We start from the raw sequence: 18,943 nt of genomic DNA on the forward strand, positions 1-18,943 counted from the left end.
TCTCAGTCTTTTGTTCTAAGAAAATAAATTAAGTACTGACTAGGAGTCTAGATATGGAAATCAAAATCATTGAAGACAGAAAAACAATGTAGCCACTCATTCTGAAATTGGCATAACCTTCTTTCATTTCTGTAGGTTTCATTCCATTGAGCCATTTATTTAACAAATTATATCCAATGTCTGCTATGTGCAGGCAGTGCTAGATGTTGCAACTATCATAGAAATCAAAACCAAAAACAGTCCCTTTTTTCACGGTGCTTACTATATAGTGATTGGTCTCTCCTCCGCATTTCAGGGCCACACATCTGTTCTGTGTCTGCTCAACTCTCCCCAAGCTTAAAGAATCAGCACCCTACTAAAAAGATGCATGTCATGTGCAGTTATAAATGGAAATCCCCCAGTGCAGGGCCTTCCCAGGTATATTAGACTGAACACTGATTGAGTTGTGGACTTAGTCTTTTAAACTAGGGTTCCGTGGTCCAATAAGTTTGGCAAATGCTGCTTATTTACCCACCTCTTGGAGTTCCACAAGTACCATGGTGTAATAAAGTCTTTGAGCAGTCCTGTGATAATGAGACTTACTTACTTTGTTTAACCCAGCATTTCCAAACTTATTGACCATAAGGATCCTTTAACCCCTATCACAGAAATATCCTTTAGAAACAGTGTTCCTCAATTGGATGTGGCTCATCGTCCGCTAGATGCTGAGACCTACTGCTGATGATTTGCCATCTAGAAAGAGAGTATAAGAAATGTAAGGCAATATATAGTAAGAATCCACATCTCTTAGATTGAAATCTTGTTGTACTCCAAAAAACTAGGTCTTCTGAACCATTTCTCTACTGTTAATGATGTAATTTATGTCTAATACAAATGGGAATGTAGCTATCAGAGGTACAAATAATTGAAACTGGTACACATTCCTGGCAAAAGAAAGTCTAGAGAGGGCCACTGGGATATTTTTTTTTTAATTGACATGAAAATGAAACTTGGATGTCCGTGATTCCATTCAAAAATAAAATATCCATCTTAAATAAGTTTTTTGTTCCTTTCGTCTTAATAACATAATTCATGTCACTTTTTAACAATAAAAAAGTTGTAGTTCCAGTGTATACCAAGCACCCAGCACGTTGCCTAGTATGGAGTAGACCCTCAAATATTGGTTGAATGAATGACTGAAACAGACAGTGACGAGGAACATTACTAAATACAAAGCAATACAGAGCAGTGTCATTTTTCCTCTTTTAAGTCAGTGTATAAAGTGGGCATATCCTTCTGTTACATGATAGTGCCTCTTACATCTAATAGCTGTCACATGCCTACCACAGGTTGGGGGAACTAAGAAAATATATATATAAAAGTATTTTGCGGGCTTCCCTGGTGGTGCAGTGGTTGAGAGTCTGCCTGCCAATGCAGGGAACACGGGTTCGAGCCCTGGTCTGGGAAGAGCCCACGTGCCGCGGAGCAACTAGGCCCGTGAGCCACAATTGCTGAGCCTGCGCGTCTGGAGCCTGTGCTCCGCAACAAGAGAGGCCGCGATAGTGAGAGGCCCGCGCACAGCGATGAAGAGTGGCCCCCGCTTGCCGCAACTAGAGAAAGCCCTCGCACAGAAACGAAGACCCAACACAGCCATAAATAAATAAATAAACAAATACTTAAAAAAAAAAAGTAAAAGTCTATAAAAAAAATTTTAAAAAAAAAGTATTTTGCACACTTAAGTGCTGCGTCTAAGTAGTTGCGTTTGTTTTTTTCCCGGTGGTCATGGAGGTGCTGAGCATTCTATGTGTCAGAAATTTCCCTGATATGACCAGGCCCTGATGCCAAGTGGATTATACACCAGGATCGCAGTATTCTGACTTACAGACCAAGAGAGGAAGGCAATAAGACTAGGATGTCAGGCCTTTGATAGTACTTCTCTGTCCCTCAGTTTTCTCATCAGTCATCTAGGGGCCATAGCACCCACTCTGTCTATATTAAGGATCAAATGCGATAACCTGCATGAATGATATAGTAAGATATGCAAATAAGAAATGTAAATGATATGCTCTATACCCTTCGAAAGTATAAGCATTAAACAAGCAAAACAGAACTGGATGATATAAAGTTGTCCTTTCATAATGTTATTTGTTAAGACATAATTGTGTTTGTAACCTGAGGTTCATGTATGAGTCATTTAAACAAATATTTATCAGCAATAACAAAGGAAACAAGAAGATTACCCTTGATTCAGCACCTTTACAATTTACAGGGTGTACACAGACATCTCATTTCCTTATTCGAACAAACCTGAGAGGTGGTTTTGCTATCCCCATGTTACACAGATGAGGAAATTGAATGAGAGTAAGTGACCTGTCCAAGGTGGCCCAGCTAGAGCTAGGAGTGGCAAGAGTCAGGACTTGGAGTCAGGCCTTCTTGTTACACATCCTGTGCCTTTGCTCTCATAGCTGCTTTTGTTCAAAACGTAACTCGTTCTCCTCCCTCTCCAGCATGCTTCTGACCTTGACTTCTCCTTCTCCATAAATGGCATCATCTTGTCTCAGGCCAATAACCTAAGAGTCATACTCAATATCTCTCTTTTCTTCACATTCCAAATCCAATTAATCAGCAAATTTTGTCAGATTTACCCTCAACTATACATCAAATCCAAGGACTTCTCACCTCCGCTCCCTCACTATACTGGTCTGGGCTACATAATTTCTCTCCAAGAATTCTACTGTCGTTCCCTCATTGCCACTCTTACTCATCCTTCCCCTCACTGTAACCCCTCCATTCCATTATTCACATAGATGCTAGAATGATCTTTTAGGATACAAAGGAAGTCATGTAACTATTCTATTTAGAATGCTCCAGTATGAATTATATCATGTCTGGAACTTGCTTCAGAGTAACCTGGGGGGAAGAGGACCTGTAAAGTCACACAAGATGAGCTTCCCACCATCCTCACATCTGCTGCTCACCCCATTGCTCACTCCAGCTATGCAGCTTTCTTACTCTCCTTCAGACAGAGGTCACATTCCTTCCTACTTCAGGGCCTTCGTGCTTGGGTTCCCTTCCGCCTGATGCTTATCCCTAGACCTTCACATGGCTCATTCTCTCACATTATCTAGGCCTCTGCTGAAATGTTGCCTCTTCAGACCTTCATTCCTTCCTTACCTGCTTTGGTTTTCTGCATATACTTGTCACTGCATGAAAATGTATTATGTATTTAACTTATTATTTTCTTTCTTCCCCATTAGAAAATAAATGTTATGAGGGTGAAAGCTTTGTCTTTTTCACCACTGTACTGTCAGTGCCTAGAACATTACAGGGACACAGTTAATTTTTGAATAAACAAATAGCTATGCAAAACCTGTTTTCAAAGTTGTAGAGAGAACCCTGGTTTGGAATAGGAAAACCTTAGATTCACTTGATTATATTCTCAGCCTGTCACCTTGTGCAGGTCATTTACCTGCAGCTGTTATTTGTGAATCTGCCTTTGTTATCCACCAACAGCCTGTGAGTTTCTGAATGGCAGCATCTGTACTTGATTTTTCTTTATCTCAGTAGTAGATGTAGCAAGTCTGTTACACTATTTGATAGCTATATACATGAGCAGTGCTTTGCTGTGTTCCAGACTTGGGAAATGACTGGCAAGGACTCCTGAATCCTTGGCTCTTCTTCAGATAATAATGATCATGGCCATAATAGCAAACACTGACTGAGGTCTTACTGTGTGCCAAACACTTTTCTAAGGGTGTTACATGTCATGAGTTCATTTAATCCTTATAACAGCCCCATAGGGGTAGAGGCTGTTACTATCCCCATTTTCCAGATGAGGGAAATTAAACACAGAAAGACCAAATAATTTGCCCAAGGTCACATAGCCAGTAAATGATAGAGAGCCAGGGTTTGAACCAAAGCCATCTGGCTGTAGAGTCTGTATTCTTAGCCAGCTCTCTCTACTGCCTTCTCAAATCACCACGGTAGGCTTACACTGAGGTAGGTAGGTAGGTAGGTAGGTAGATAGATAGATAGGTAGATAGATAGATAATTTAGTAAATGAATATTAAAAAAATAAAAGTTCACCCATGTACACCTGCTCTAAAGAAGGGTTTTAATCTAAGTATTCCAGGCTAGTTTCTTTGCTCTTTTCACTTAAAGCTACACACATGCCCTGTCTGCTCTGTTTGAGCCTTCTGAGAAGGGTAGGGATGCAGCAGTGAGAGCTTTGGATGGAGCAAACTGCACTCAGGACTGTGGAGAGATTTGGGCAGTGCTCTTTCCCTGTCCTTGGCAAGTGATGGGCTGCAGAGGTGCTTTCATGTCAGTGGCCACCCTTTCAGCTGCAGGCTTGTGTGCCTTGTCCATGATGAGGTTGGAGAACAGCGGCCTGTCTGAGCCAGCAGTAGTGCAGGCTTGCTTGCTGTCTGGAAAAGCAGGGTGCGAACTCAAATGTATCATCCTGAGATAGTTCCCAAAATAAACAGATTTTTTGTGCTGACTCTTGCTTTTCTAACTGAGGCCTGACTGTTTCCTCTTTCTTCTCTTAAAACAATCTTTCTAGAAGGCATTTCTCTTCCTCCCTGCGTTTGAGTGATAGGGCTGACATCTGGGAAGAAGGAAGTGATTTACTCCTTCAAAACTTATATCTCCATCAGACCTGAAAGTTGTTTAAAATTCAGTCTTTGAATTTTGAATCACCTCTGGAGCTCTTGAGTCAAGGTGAGGAGTGCTTAAGCCAGCCTTCTGACTCCCTGAGAACTGGAAGTAAGAAGGGTGAGCTCTTGTCCTGAATGAACCATCATCAGTCAGTAAAGAAGTCTTTAGGAGGGAATCTTTGCCTGCAACCAGGGGGAAATGGCAGAGGATAGTCAGAAGATTATATGTGTGTACTACCCCATTATATATAAATAAAGGACTTGCACATCGTGGATTCTGGTATCTGAGGGGCATCCTGGAATCAATTCCCTGTAGATATCAAGGCATGATATCATATATGAAATAATCAGACAGCTTTAAGATAATATGTAATTAAAAACAATGTGTATTTTAGACTCCAGCAGTTTTAAGAGTTCTCAGAATTAGTGTGATGCACTGGTTAAAGAATATGGGCTTTGGGGTCAGAGGTTCTGGGTCTGAATTCCAGTCTCATCACCTACTAGCTATATAACCTTAGCCCTACTATTTAAATTCCTTAGGCCTTGCTTTTCTCATCTGCAATATGAAGATGATAATAGTATCTAAAATAAGATTACTGTGAGGATTAGTGAGATCATTCATTCATTCATTCATTCAGTTAAAAAAAAAATCTTCTGAGTGCCTTCTTTGAGCAAGGCACTGTTCTAACTGCATGGGATACGTAAGTGCCCCTGAAATCTCAGTGACAACAACCACCACAAACATTTACTTCTCTCACATACTGCCTGTCCACTGCGGATCAGCTTTAGCTCTGCTCCCTTCTCCTTCATGCTAAGACCAAGGCTAAAGAGCAGCCCCTGCATGGGACATGCTGGCCAGGGGAAGAGAGCAGGGACAGAACGGTGCAACCCACCCCAGTGAGCAGGGGACCACTTTCGAGGCAAGTGAGAAGTGACTTCAGATCGAGAGAAGAGTCCTGAAGGTCCACAAGGTTAGAATATCGTTGCTGTGATTCACATGAAAGATCTTGAAGTTCTAGGCTTCTAGGCTTGGATTAGAACAGTAGCAGTGGGGAGAAAAGAATAGGTGGGGGAAACGGGGGTCTGGGGGCTGGAGAGGACTGAGTGAGTGGCTGTATTTGAGAAGTAAAAGAGAAAGATAGAGCTAAATCAAGAGCACTGGCTTCCAAGCCTCGCTCTGCTGCTACTTAGTTATATAAACTCAGGCAAGTCATTGAACCTTTCTGGGCTTGAGTTTAACATTTATAAAATGAAAGACCTGAATTTGATGTGACCCCTGAGGTTCCCTCTAGCTCTATCCCTCTCTGGCGCTAAGGCTCCGGAGTCTTTGTCTTAGGAGACCACAGACTACTGGGAGTGATGCTAATGGGAGGAAAGATTGGCTTAGAGAGAAAGATGTTATAATGACTCCAGTTTGCATTTGTCTTCAGCCCATTGGGTTGTGTGCCTTTCCTCTTTGCTTTTGCTCGTAGGTCACTTTCTCCTTGAGTTTGCTGTGAATCCAAAAAGGAGATAGAATTTATTTTTCATCTCCAAAGTGGGGTCCTTGGGAACACATAGAGCCTTGAGGTCATGGGACTGATGTAGCCTTATGCACAACGTTTCTCCAGCATCTTTTGGTATCCTGGCATCTTTCTATGCTTCTTCCAGTGTATTTCATGTTATGATAATACCTTCACAATGTCAGCCTGGGTGTCTGAGGAGAAACCTTATCCTCACCCACCACATACCACATATGCACAGAATCAGAAATTTCTGCCACTCTTCCTCCCTCTCAAGGGCATGCTTCTGCCTCTCTTTTATCCTTTACTCACTCCTTCCCTTGGGAAGAGGATTAGCTTGTCTGATTGGTGAGAGTCTGGTAGTCATTTGGCTTCTCTTCTCTGTTGTGCAAGGTTAATGTGGTAACAGTCACTGCATTGAAAAAAACCACATGGCCGTATCTTTCTTTCTTCTCCTTTGCTTCTTGGATTACTTGATTCAGGCAGGATGGACCTTCCTTGCTCTTTGCTCTCCATTGCAATAAGCAGATTAGGAAGGAATTGTCTCTCCTGGACCCAGGTAGGTCTTTGTTCCTACTTCTCCATCAATGACTAGATGAGTAAATCAAGTTGCTCCTTCCCTGGGATTCAGATAACTTTAATTTAGTGGAAGAGGTGGCGGGAGGCACCTACTGTAGCCTCGAAATCTCCGCACTCTATCATTTGGGTCTCCACTAACAAAAGTAGTACCTTGATCATAGTTTAGCTCCTTAAGTCCCTGCTCTCCTTGTTTGAAAGTGGAGAATGCAGTGAACAAATGACACCATGGGTTCTTCAGCAGAACCCTTTCAACATCACCTCACACTTATTAATGGCTTCCTATCCCCCTCCCTCAGCTTTGCCAGTAGGAAAGTGTAGTTATTAAAGAGGTGAGTGTTTCACCGTGCATCATAAGAAGTAGTTTACAAAGCTGAGTTGCCAACAACCCGTGTCTGCTTGTCCCATAAACTTTGTTTCCAGGAAACTCAGTCCACCTCTATATCCTGGCATTTTAACCACTTCAGGCAAAATGCTGGGTTCAGCACTTTTTTCATGTCATTTTAGTTAAATGATTACTTTGAATTTTCAGTATTAAATTAATGGTACAGTCTGAGCTCACCAAAGATGAGAGCTGTACTTAACAGTTTGAGGTGTTTAACCTCCTTCCCATCCCCAACTCCATGCAGTGTTTTGCAGTGCAACTTTTCAGCAGGTATTTAAATTCTGACATGTTCTTGGTACTTTTTTTGAAACTAAAATTATAGGCTAACTCAGTTGAAATGGTTAAACACAATTTGTGTGTGTAGTTGTAACCCCAGTTGATTTGTTACAAAAAATTTTTAATCTTAATTACTGTTTCCAGGAAGTCTCCCATGAGGCAGAGTTAATGAGCCTTGATTTATTCCACCAGCTTGTAAGTCAGACACTGTGCGAGGCACAACAGGGTTAAAGAATGAGCCATGGGCCCTGCCCTCAAAGCACTTGTAGTCCGATTGAGAAATGAGCAAAGAATTATAATATACCAGTATGAGAACCCACGTAGAGAGATGTGTTAAGTGCAATGGGAAGCAGAATAAAAAGTAACTAATTCTTCCTAGGGAATCAGAGAAGATTTCACAGTTGTTGAACCATTTGAACCAGTGCCCTGAACAGAGCTATACAACAGTAAGTTGATTGATGGCAGGTGGAGAATGGACATCATAATTGTACGCTCTGTGAGTAACAAGGGAATTTTGAACTATGGTTCGCGAGGGGAAAGTATGTACTGTATCACTGTTTAGTCCTCAGCATTGTGCTTTATTTTATAAGAGAGCTTTGCCAACACTTATCCTTTTCGTTCTAAAAAGAGTATAGATACCTAAAAAGAGTATAGATATAATGGAAATAAACTTGGAGTATTTTGAGGCAGCCATAATTTAGAGTCTTCTCAACTTTGAAGACTCATTCATTCATTCATTCATTCTCTCCTTCTCTTTCTGTATGATCTAAAAGAAAGACATTTAATTTTTTTTTAGCCACTTCTTACTCTTGTAGTTGTTCTGTGATATAACTATGGCTCCTGTTTCTTATTGTATTAATCAGAGACTATTTGATTGTAAGGAACAGAAATCCACCCACGCTAGCTCAGATAACACAGTGGGGTATGGAAAGGACATGGTGCATTTCACAGGACCCAATCAAAGGAAGTATTTCTGTACCTGATGGGCATAGGCGTGGGAATTGGTCAAGACCAGAAGTTGCTCTCTCAGTCTCTGTTCTTTCTTTGTCTCTTTCTCCTTCCTGCTTTACTCTCCACCCCGCAGAGCAGCATCCTCTGCTTTCCTTGTAATTTCAGCTTGTCCTGGCAGCACTTTGTCCCCTGCTATATAGCAGTTTTCTGATGCAGGATTCAACATTGCCTCACCACAGTCCCAAGAGAAAGTATAGCCAATTCATGTCTATTAATTAGCTGCCCTTGAGTTAGGTGGTCATGCCTGTGTAGTCAGTTACTGTAGGAAAGGCTGGGGGGCAGGGAGGCGGAGGAGTCATGTGGTTTGTAGGGCTTCTCTTCTCCCAGGTGGGGGCAGGACAGGAGGGTAAATTGGAAAAGGTAAGCACAATTGAACAATATTCTGCTCTGCCGCCCTTACGGAGGCAAACTAGTGTGTAATCTAAGACGACAATTTAGTTTTTCTTAGCACAGTTTTTTATAGTTAGACAACAGAGTGCCCCTAAGTGCCTGTATCTCTTGTCCATCCCAGAACAAGTTCCATTTCTTATACACCTGGCATTTCACAGATAAGCAGAATAGCGCTCACTCAGCTAGCACGTGGCTCCTAACGGCACCTCTGTTTCTCATTTGCTGTGGCCTCTTATAGGTCGGGTATATGAGAAGAACCATGAATTTGAGGTCACTGGAGTTACTTCCGTCTCTTGCTAATTTGGTGTCCATAAACTAGTTCCAACTTCTTAGAACCTGTTTTCTGATTCACAAAATGGGGCTGACTTGTGGCTCCCCAGCCTGGGTGCTTGTGAGGAGCACATGGTGAATGTGTGTTGAATGATTTTGTGAGAATGATTTTGTGAATAATAAAGCACTGTAGTGATGAGTTCAGTTATTAATACATATGTTAGTGGTGGCAACAAAGATGCAGTTTTTTTGTTATTTAGCAAGAGGTACTAAGGCGTAGACCCTCTGGCATCTGCTCACCTAAGGCAAGACTCATAAACACACCAAGTTTCTGGTTCTCCAGCTCTAATTTCGGGCTGTCATCAGGCTTGGAGTTCCTTGGATGAAAGGTGTAATAGAAGGTCATAGGTGTGCTGCTCCTCCATCAGTGTGCATGTCATCATAGCTCCTGCTCATGATAGATGACCTTTTGTTTTGTTCATTTGTGAGCTGGAACTATTGTAATCATCATAATGGTATTAAGTGGGCTGTTATCTGGGATGCTTCTTTTAATTAGATGGTGATGGTAAGAGAAAAACATGGATCACAAATTATTACCATTTTGCAAATAAGTAAAAGATGCTAAATAATTTATTGACCTTCACTCAGCTACTAAGTTGAAGAGCTAGGATTCAACCCAATTCTGTTTGACTCCAGTTCCCACGTTTTCCCACTATGCCTCACTGCCACCAGATCTTAGAAATCTACATGTTTAATTTCTAACTGGGCTCTTCAGACCCCAGAAGGATCTATGAAGATAGAAATAAAAGTCTATGAACTATTTTCAATATTTCAAAACTTGTAGTGGGAAATCTTACATTTAACTGCAACAGGGCAGAGTTATGTTAGCTGTTTTCCCCCCATGGTGACCTAATTTGTCAGTTATTGATTATTTAATTCATGCAAGAAAACTAATTAAATATTCAAAAATGTTGTATGTTAGAGTTTCAAATTCTGAAGCCTTTGGAGGGTACATGGGGATCCTTGGTGATGAAAAGATTATGAAATATAGTCTAATTCAAAAACCGCAAACTGATGGGTCATCAGCCAAATCTAGCCTAAGGATATGTTTTGTTTACCTCATAAAGTATTTTTTTCAATTTTTGAATTACTGACCAGCATTTAAAAATTGAAAGATTTCACATCAAAAAGCAGATTTTTTTCAGCTTCTTTTGGCAATTCAAAATTTCTGGCAATACTGGATCTATATTTACCCATGACATTGACCAGCTGGCTCCTTAGATGGGGTATGTACTTTGCAATTTACCAGACTCCACCTGGCCCAATTTATTCACTTCATTCATTCATATTACCTACTAAGCCCCTGTAAGCATTTGAGTCTCTAATGCCCAGGCTAATCCAGTCTCCTCATTTTGTTGCTTGGTTATAGAGTAAAACCCATTCTCTAGCTATAATCACTCACACTTTATACAGGTATTTTATACCCTGTACAGTTTTGTGTCTTGGGCTTCTTCTTTCATGCAAACTTGTCTATTTGGCTCTACTACATCTTTGCAAACAGGAGCGACATTCTCTTTATTGTTTAAGGGGGTGGGAATGCAAAGAAGAATAAGATGGAGTGCCTACCGTGAGAAAGGTCATGTAGTCTAGCCTTGTTTCTTTTTAATTCATGAATGTATCTAGGACCCTGATAAGTAGTACCAAGTGCGTTTTCAAGACCTGCATGCTAGAGTATTGTGAAACAGAATGGGGTTGGTGTCAGAAAGACCTAGGTTAAAGTACTAGCCACCATTAATTGTCCACATAAGCAATTTATGTAAACTCCTCAGTTTCAGCTCTCTTGTCTGTAAAATGGGAATAATCATAATGCCCGTGGGGTGAAATGAAGATTGAATGACCTGATGCTCATAAGGGGTTTGGCACAGTGCTTAGCATTTAATAACTGTGAGGATATAGTAACTCTTACCACTAGGGCTAAACATGCAGTTGGCACTCATTTCATGCATGTTGAATTAACGAATGGGTAGAATAAATTGAGTGTAAGGAATTAAATGTGTTCAAACAAGTAAATATCTATCAAAGAAGATGTCACCAGAAGTGTCTCTAGCAGGCCTGGAGACCACAAATTTTTGATGGCTTTGAATGTCTGATTTTGATGAGACTACAAGAAGCACACGTTGTGGCAGGATCAGCGCCCAAAGCTCTTGAAAACAGATGTATAAGCTTACCTCTGTGAAATAACGTCAGCCTCAGTTTAATGTAAGTTGATGTAAGGTTGAGAGGAGAGGAATAAATTTCTAATAATCTTTCAAAGTAAACTCATGCTCAGTGTTTTGAGAATATACTCAGGACTTCAAAATTGGCCTGTGGGCTAACCTCCGTGATACAGCAGGTTGACGTTATCTCCGTGAAGAATCGTCGCGGTTGCTAAGGTGACTGCTAGAATGGGAAAAAGCATTAGACCACTTTCCCGGGGCTCCTGGACTCCTTCCTCCTTTTACAGCCTTAAGGGACAGGCAGAGGGGAGCTAACTTATTTACTATGTGCCATCGCTGTCTCATTTAATTGTTACACTGATCTTCTGAAACAATTTACCATTCAGATGACAAAACTGAAGCTCAGAGAGAGTAAGGGACATGTTCCAATTAGTCAAGTGGCAGAACCAGAACTCTAGCTCTTTCCGTAACTCCACATAGCCTCCCAGAGCTTACCTCACCACCTCTAAGGATTCATGATAGCCCTCAACCCCATCTTCATCCTCACTCCCAAAGGGAAACTCAAGTAAAGGGCAGCAAAATGGATTCACTGAGTGAATACACACTGCGCATTTTCTTCTTATTCATTTTCAACACAGTTTATTAAGCACCTATATTATGCCAGACACAGCTCTTGTTGCTGAGGATACAGGGCGAACAAGACAGATGAGATCCCTTCTCTGGTGGAATTTAATTCAAGTGGGAAGAGATAGACAAAAAACTAGTAAACCACTAAATAAAGAAAATAATTTCAGATAGCAGTGTTAGAAAGGAAATGAAACAGGGTGACTCCATAGAAGGGAGCTGGGGAGAAGAAGCTGCTACAGATAAGGTGTTCAAAGAAGGGCCAAGGAGGTCACTTCTGAGCTGAAACCGAACTGAACAAAGGGGCCAGCCGAGCAAAAATGGGCATGGTGAGCATTAGAGGCAAAGGGAACGGGAGTTCAGACTTGAGGCTGGCCACTGGTGACTGTCACAGGGAGACCACTTCACCTTCTAGACTTTTTAAAAATGTAATGTGCCTAATAATAGAACATGTTTCTGATTTATAATCTGAATCATAATATTGCATTTTTCTGGATATTTTGCAATGGGATTAGTAATGTTACTTCAAGAAGGCTGTGATCTATGCAAGTAATGGAGACAAGCTGGCTTTATTGGAAGAGAGAGGACACGAGAGTTTACATCTGTTTCCTGCTGGAGAACCACATACTTTAGGCTCAGCCTGAGGACCTGCACACTGTGCATTCAAGGATGGTAAGGACACGGATATGGCAGAGACAGCAGGACGCCTCCAGAAGCCCCAGTCACACAGACAGAACTCAAGACACCTAGGAAGGGAGCTGCTGGACGGTGTGAACATTTATTTTGGTGCCAAATAACATTTATTCCCAGGATGTCTTTGGTTATCACAAGGGTAAATTCTAAAACAAGGAAGGAAATAAAATTAGTTTTGTGTAGATAAGTATGGACTCAATAAATACACAGCAGAAAATAATTTAGGAGGCAGGAATAAGGGAATGTCATGAACTCAAAACAAGGATCAAGTGGAATGACTGAAAACGGTAAATCACTGTCTAGACCTATGCTTTCCCAACCTAGATACCCTGAAAGTAATAATAGGAATTAGAAAGCTATTTGAAGTGTTTCAAAAATACGAATGGATACCAAGGCTACACAGGCTATCATTTACCTCATGCCCTTTCACGTCATTCTTTCGTTGGTTTATTCAGTATTTCAACAAATCCTTAATGAGTTATCTACTGTGTGCCAGGTATTATGACAAGTGCTACGAAATTTTTTAAATGGCTGAAATAGGGATCCTTGCTGTTGAGACATTTTAAGCAACCGGTGAAGCAAAGAGACAAGTAAATGGATCATTACAAAGCAGTGTAACATGCACTGATAGGGGTGTTATGGAATGCTTTGAGAAGTCCAAAGGGTGGGAAAAATGTGAGGGCTAGGGTCTTGGAAACCTTCCTAGAAGAGATACTACTAAACCTATGCTTAAAGGATATATATAAATTAGCCAGACGGGTCCAAGAGAATGAACTTCTTGGCAGAGGGAAGATCGTGTACTTTATATATATAGGGCTTTTAATTCACCGGAGTACTTAATGCACTGTATCGGAATTGTGCTCAGCTTTGAGTAAGAGAGAACTCTGGTATCAGTAGCTTAAGCAAACAAAGGTTTATTTGTTTCACATGATAAGTGTGGAGGGAGGTGACTGCTGGCTTTGGTTCAGTGGCTAATGATGTCAGTACTGCCATGTGCCTCTGAGACTCCCTGGGCTTTTCCTTCGTGCTTGTTGCCTTATGATTGAAAAAGGACTGCAGCTTTGGGTGTCATATCCATGTTCAAGCATGGAGAAGGGGTCAGAAGAAGGGCCATGTCTGTATTAATCAGAAAAGTAAATGCTTTCCCAGCACACAGCCCCCGCCCACCACCGGAAGACTTATCCTTCTGTGTCAGGCTTGAACTGGGCTCCATCCATGTCCCCATCCCCCCACTGCAGTACAGGCTCGGTATGCACATATTTAACCCTTCCACACTCCAGAACAGAACGCAGCAGGGAGAGTGAGTTGAGAATGACTAAGTCAGCCAATCAATAGTATATGCCAAACATTCCATTTCACTTGCTCGTCATAATAAGCTCACACAGTAGGGAGAGCAGGTGTTATTAGCTCCACTTTGCAGAAGAAAAAACTTGGATTTGGAGATTCCGAGAGCTAGATGATGCCTGAAATCACAGAGCTGTGCATTTATTTCGTGATAACCAGAAGAAAAAGGAGAGCTAATGTTGATCATATGCTTATTACCCACCAGAGTAGCTGAGCACTTTACATATGCTCTCTCATATCCTCCTCATGCAGTCCTGTGAGGTAGCTCTCCTCCTTTTATGAGTGAGCAGTCTGGATATTGACGTAACTAAGGGGATATTGACATGACTTGCCCAGGATCACACAGCTGGCGTATAGCAGAGCCAGGATTCAAACCTCAGTTCTCCAGAATGTCAGCCAGATGCCCTTCTTGCCTCTCCTACCTTTAAACTATCATAACTCTCTTCCTGTGAATCCGGTGAATGTGCCGTCTCACTGACATTGCCCAGAGCCCTCGAAGCTGCCTCCTCCCCCGTGCCCCTCTTACTCCTTTTATTTGACCCACTCCTGTCTCTTCATTATTGCTTTTATGGGCACAGAATCCAGCAACACATTATTTCAAATGTCCTGCCATTAGGAATGCATTTCCTGTCATTGTAATAGCACCGACCATAATGAATACATTTGGTATCTGTGTAGATGTCACTGGTGTTTTCAATGCTCCATTCTAATTTATGTTGGAACATGAATACTTAAAAGTATTGCCCAGGCTCCCATTACTCCAGGGAAAATGAGGGATGCCCTGTGTGTGTGCATATGTTTTTGCATTCATGCAGCAGATAGGATGTTTGGGTCAGAATGAATTGTGCGCCAGAAGTGGGAGTCAGGCCCTTTCCTGGAAGGGCACATTGGAAGTAATGTGCTGTGCACATCAGCAAACCTGCGCAAGCAGGTTTCCTTAGGAATAGAAGGGTGTACTTAATGGACACAAATTACAGTCAGATGTTGTTAGAACGGCAGAGGGAAAGCCTTGCTGATTGAGGGAACCAGGTTTGGGGGTACCCCAAGATCTTCTTGCCTTCATGTGCACAGCCAGCAAGGTTGATATGCTTGGTACCAGCAAATCACCCCAGCAGTCAGCCACACACGGTCCCAGCCTTTTTGACTTTGAGGGTAAATAGTGAGGCAGGCCAACCAGGGAGCAGAATGTGCTCAGTTCGGGGTTAGTTACGTGACCTGATCTTTATGATGAGAACCTGTCTGTGAAGTAGAGGGATGGTAAATAGTCACAGAGTCTGAAATGCCAGATTGTGGCAGAATGTAGCCCCTTCGTGCAGAGAGGCTGGGGTACTCAGCTATGCGAGAAACGGCCTCCCCTATGTTTGAAACAATATGTGGGCTGTAAGGTGCCAGACATTTAGCCTGCAGCCTGCAGGGGGTTCTTGGGGTGATATCTTTTTAGATATATCTATGACAAACATATCCTTTCCAAGGTTTGGAATCTCAGCCCTTAAAGGGTACCTGGAAGATAACCTGTGAGGCCCAATATTGTGAGTCCTCATTCGAAAGTTCTAGAAATTAAAAAGGAGGTGATGTGGTGGTTTACAGAATGTAAGAGTATCCTAAATTTCTGTAAAATTCTACATTTTTATACCACACCTATTCCAGCTAAGTTTTTTAGATATGCAGGAGTTGCCCATTAATAAAAATTGGCTACTCAGTTTAGGATTACTGACTCAGTGATTGCAAGGCAAATTAAAGGAGTAGAGGTTGCAAACTGAATTTAGAATGGGTATGGGTGTGTGCGTGTGTGCTTGTGTGTTTGTACACACATTTGCAATATGCAATCCATTAGGGGGTCTGGAAATGTTTGGTTTTGCCTTTAACAAAAAAGGGCAAGCAAGACTCTAAAATTTTGCTTGGGGGAGAGCAAAATGTCTTTCTAGGTCTCTAAGTAATCTTAAATCTCACCAGCTTTTTATTGCTGAAAATCTGCTATCAAAAAACTAGGCTGTGGAATTTCAATGTCTGTCCTTCTCTGTTTCCTCTGAGTCTCTGGAGGCTTAATTTTTACATACTGCATCACCTGACTCTTCTGTCAATACCTGAAAGACAGACTTGAGAGAACTAGTTTCCCCAAATCTACCTACAGATATAAGCCCAGTTAAGACCAGTGCAATAACCTTAAAGAAGTTATTGTTCTTTCCTTCCTTCATGCCAAAAAGCTACTAGCACTTGTCCTATACTGAAAAGCCTACTATTTTACAGGAAGTTCTGTAGAACCAAATATACTGTTTGGGGGATTGGTTAAAATGCAAATGAATCTAGCTCTGAGTTGAATCTCTGAGTCCCAAATTCTCCATTCTTGCAAATTCAAATGACTGGAATGGCTTGCTGTATCCTCTAAAAGAAAAGCGGTAAAACAGTAAGAGAAAAATCGTTCACCATTTCCTCACGGGCAGTGATTTGAAGCACAGTTTACTTTTGCCCTGGGGCAGGGTTTAGTCTTGCTTCAAACCTAGAAAGCCTTTCTGAAAGGGGTGCAGAAATGATGCAGATAGAAGCTGTCTCCTGCAGCAGTGGCTTCAGGTTTCCATGGGCAGAGAGCAGAAGAAGATGCAGTTTACCACCAGAGCAGCTTTGAGTGCAGGAGATTAAAAACCACGAAGAACCTCTGGGTCTTTGTGCCCCTGTTGGGGTCAGAGTGAGGAGCAAGGGCGAGGACACAGTATCAGCCTGATTCTCCTTCAGTTCGCTGCTCCCTGCTCAATTAAGGTGGCTGGCAAGCCAGGGAACCAGCCTGAACTGCCCTCCCCAGGAGCTGCCCATCTTAAGAGAGTTCCTCTAGCAAATGTGCCTTCAGGGGACTATATAACTAGAAGCAAAGCCATTTGCATTAATTCATCCTACACGTGTCTTTCACCTCCTAAAGTGCTCAAGGTTCCTGCCATATGTGTGTATAGCATAAGTTTCTAGTCTCTAAATACCTGTGTTTATAGTCTGCTCTAAGATGACTGAACAGAAAGGGAAAGGACCAGCCCCAGAGACAATATGGCTCTCTTTCTTCAACTCAAGTTGTCTGTGCTTCCGCTGCCATTCTTTTGTTATAGTTGTTCTTAGGTATGAAACAAACTCAAGATTTTAAAAAAATTTTCAACAATAAACAGCATCTACTGAATGGGAACAAATTGATGCTAAACCTGTGTATTTTCCAAAATTGTTGATCTGAAATAAAACAGAAATTACAATAATAGCTGTCATTTGTAAAATATTTACCTTGTGCCAGATATAATATTAAGGATTTTAATAAGGTATCTTATTTAGTATTACATAGGTTTTATTAGACCCATTTTACAGATGAGGATACTAAACTCAGAGAGGAAAGTGACTTTCCCAAGGTTACCTTATCTGCTTATCTCAGAACCAGTCCTTCCCTTTTAGATGGTTATTGACACCTAGAGATTGAAGAAAGATTCCATCACAGAGACTCAGCCCACTTAAGACAGATAGGTTTATTCTTCCTTTAATCAGTGGACAGGAAAGGCCACTGTGCTCTACAGACCACCCACGCTAGCGCCTCATTAACCCAGGCATAACAACAGGTAGGTCAGAATGATGCAGACCTGGCAAGGAGTCACAGCCCAACATTTTTTTTGGTAGGAAGGATATTGGCTTTGCAATCAGACAAACCTGAACTCCAAACATGGTCGAGCCACTGACCTCTCTGAACCTCAGTTTCCACATCTGTAAAATGGGGAATCATAGTGTCTTCTTCACAAAAATGCAGTCCAAATTGGATGAGAGACTATATGTTATAACGTACCTATTATAATACATGCTCACTGAATAATTTTCAAAAAATACATAGTTGCTTAAAATGTCATTTTACTCTGTATTAGCAAAAGGTTTCCCAGGCACCCTGAACTGTTTTGGCTCCAGCAGGAGAGTGGTTGAAAGATACAATGTTCTGTAGTTTTCCTAAGGAAGCCCCATTCTTTAGAACCAATTTTGCTTTTTATGGCCTGTTTTTCCCTCCAAGGCAGGAGGTGGGCTGATGCTTTCCCTTCTGCCCTCCCTATGCTATACCTCCCCAAAGTATTCTCTCATCTCCCTCTTGTGATTTCCTTAAGTGCGTTTAATGGTTGCTTGACGCTAGAAAGATACTCCCAGCAGGCACACAGTTTGTAATCACTGCTTGCTGCTTGGTGTGAACTTGTGGCTGGCCTCTGGGAAAGCAGTGGGGGCTAGAGGAGGGGGCCAGGCTCTGCTCCAGCAAAGCGAGGATGACGGGTCCCAGAGCAACTGGCAGGCAGCTGGGGGAGCGGCTCCAAAGAGTCCTCGCACACCTTTTGCCTCCTCTGTCCCGTAGGGAAGTATAAGCAGTAGAGGATTATGGGACGGGTAAACTTCCACATTCTTAAACACCACCAACCCAAAACAAAATGAAAGCAAAGATAATGAACACAGGGCAGCTTGAAGTACATTTCTTCAGCGTCTGTGTTATCACTGTGAGAGGCGTGCAGTGCCCTTAGGAGTATCCTGCCTACGCTGGAGCCCACCAGCCATTATCCCACGGCCTGACCCCCGACCCCAGCGCGTCTAGACGGCCTCCCACTTTTTTTAACCTTCTAATTCCGACTGTCTTCACCAAGGGGAAGGTGATTGACGTACAGGAAATGGAGGAAAAATGCAAAGCCCTTATCTTCATTTCACAAGTCTTAAACACAAAACTGCTCACCTGAGTCGTGATAAGTCGCAGTACATGCCTTTGAGGGGCTGCTCGCTGTCCAGAGGAGAAGAAGGCAAGCCTCACACCAGGTTACTGGCACCCCAAGAGATGCCTGTGGTGGCGGGGATCAATGCCAGGGAAACGGATTTCACATTAAGTGCTTCGCGCCCAGTCTCGTGTGACTTCCTCGAACCTTTCAGGCGCTTTGCCCCGAACCACACAGCCAGGACCGCCTTCCGGTGCCCATCATGTTCACAGCCTCCCTCCTGAATGCTTCAGTCCTGCCCACCTTGCATTCTACCTCCTAGCCT

At 42.2% G+C, this 18,943-nt stretch overlaps 1 protein-coding gene across 5 annotated transcripts in view; it reads left to right on the forward strand.

Moving 5' to 3' along the window:
- TRIM44 (tripartite motif containing 44) overlaps positions 1-18,943 on the forward strand; it is a 113,369-nt gene that overhangs the window by 73,007 nt on the left and 21,419 nt on the right. For 2 of the 5 annotated variants that reach the window (XM_059931388.1, XM_059931391.1), the window contains one exon: positions 7,756-7,822. The exons of 2 other annotated variants lie outside the window; for them this stretch is intronic. In XM_059931388.1, coding sequence (XP_059787371.1) covers positions 7,756-7,822 — 67 coding nt within the window. Of the gene's footprint in view, positions 1-7,755; positions 7,873-18,943 lie in introns of all 5 variants that reach the window. One more of the 5 variants, XM_059931389.1, reaches the window with a different exon arrangement.

Source organism: Balaenoptera ricei, chromosome 8 (assembly GCF_028023285.1).
Source record: "Balaenoptera ricei isolate mBalRic1 chromosome 8, mBalRic1.hap2, whole genome shotgun sequence".
NCBI classification, from domain to species: domain Eukaryota; kingdom Metazoa; phylum Chordata; class Mammalia; order Artiodactyla; family Balaenopteridae; genus Balaenoptera; species Balaenoptera ricei.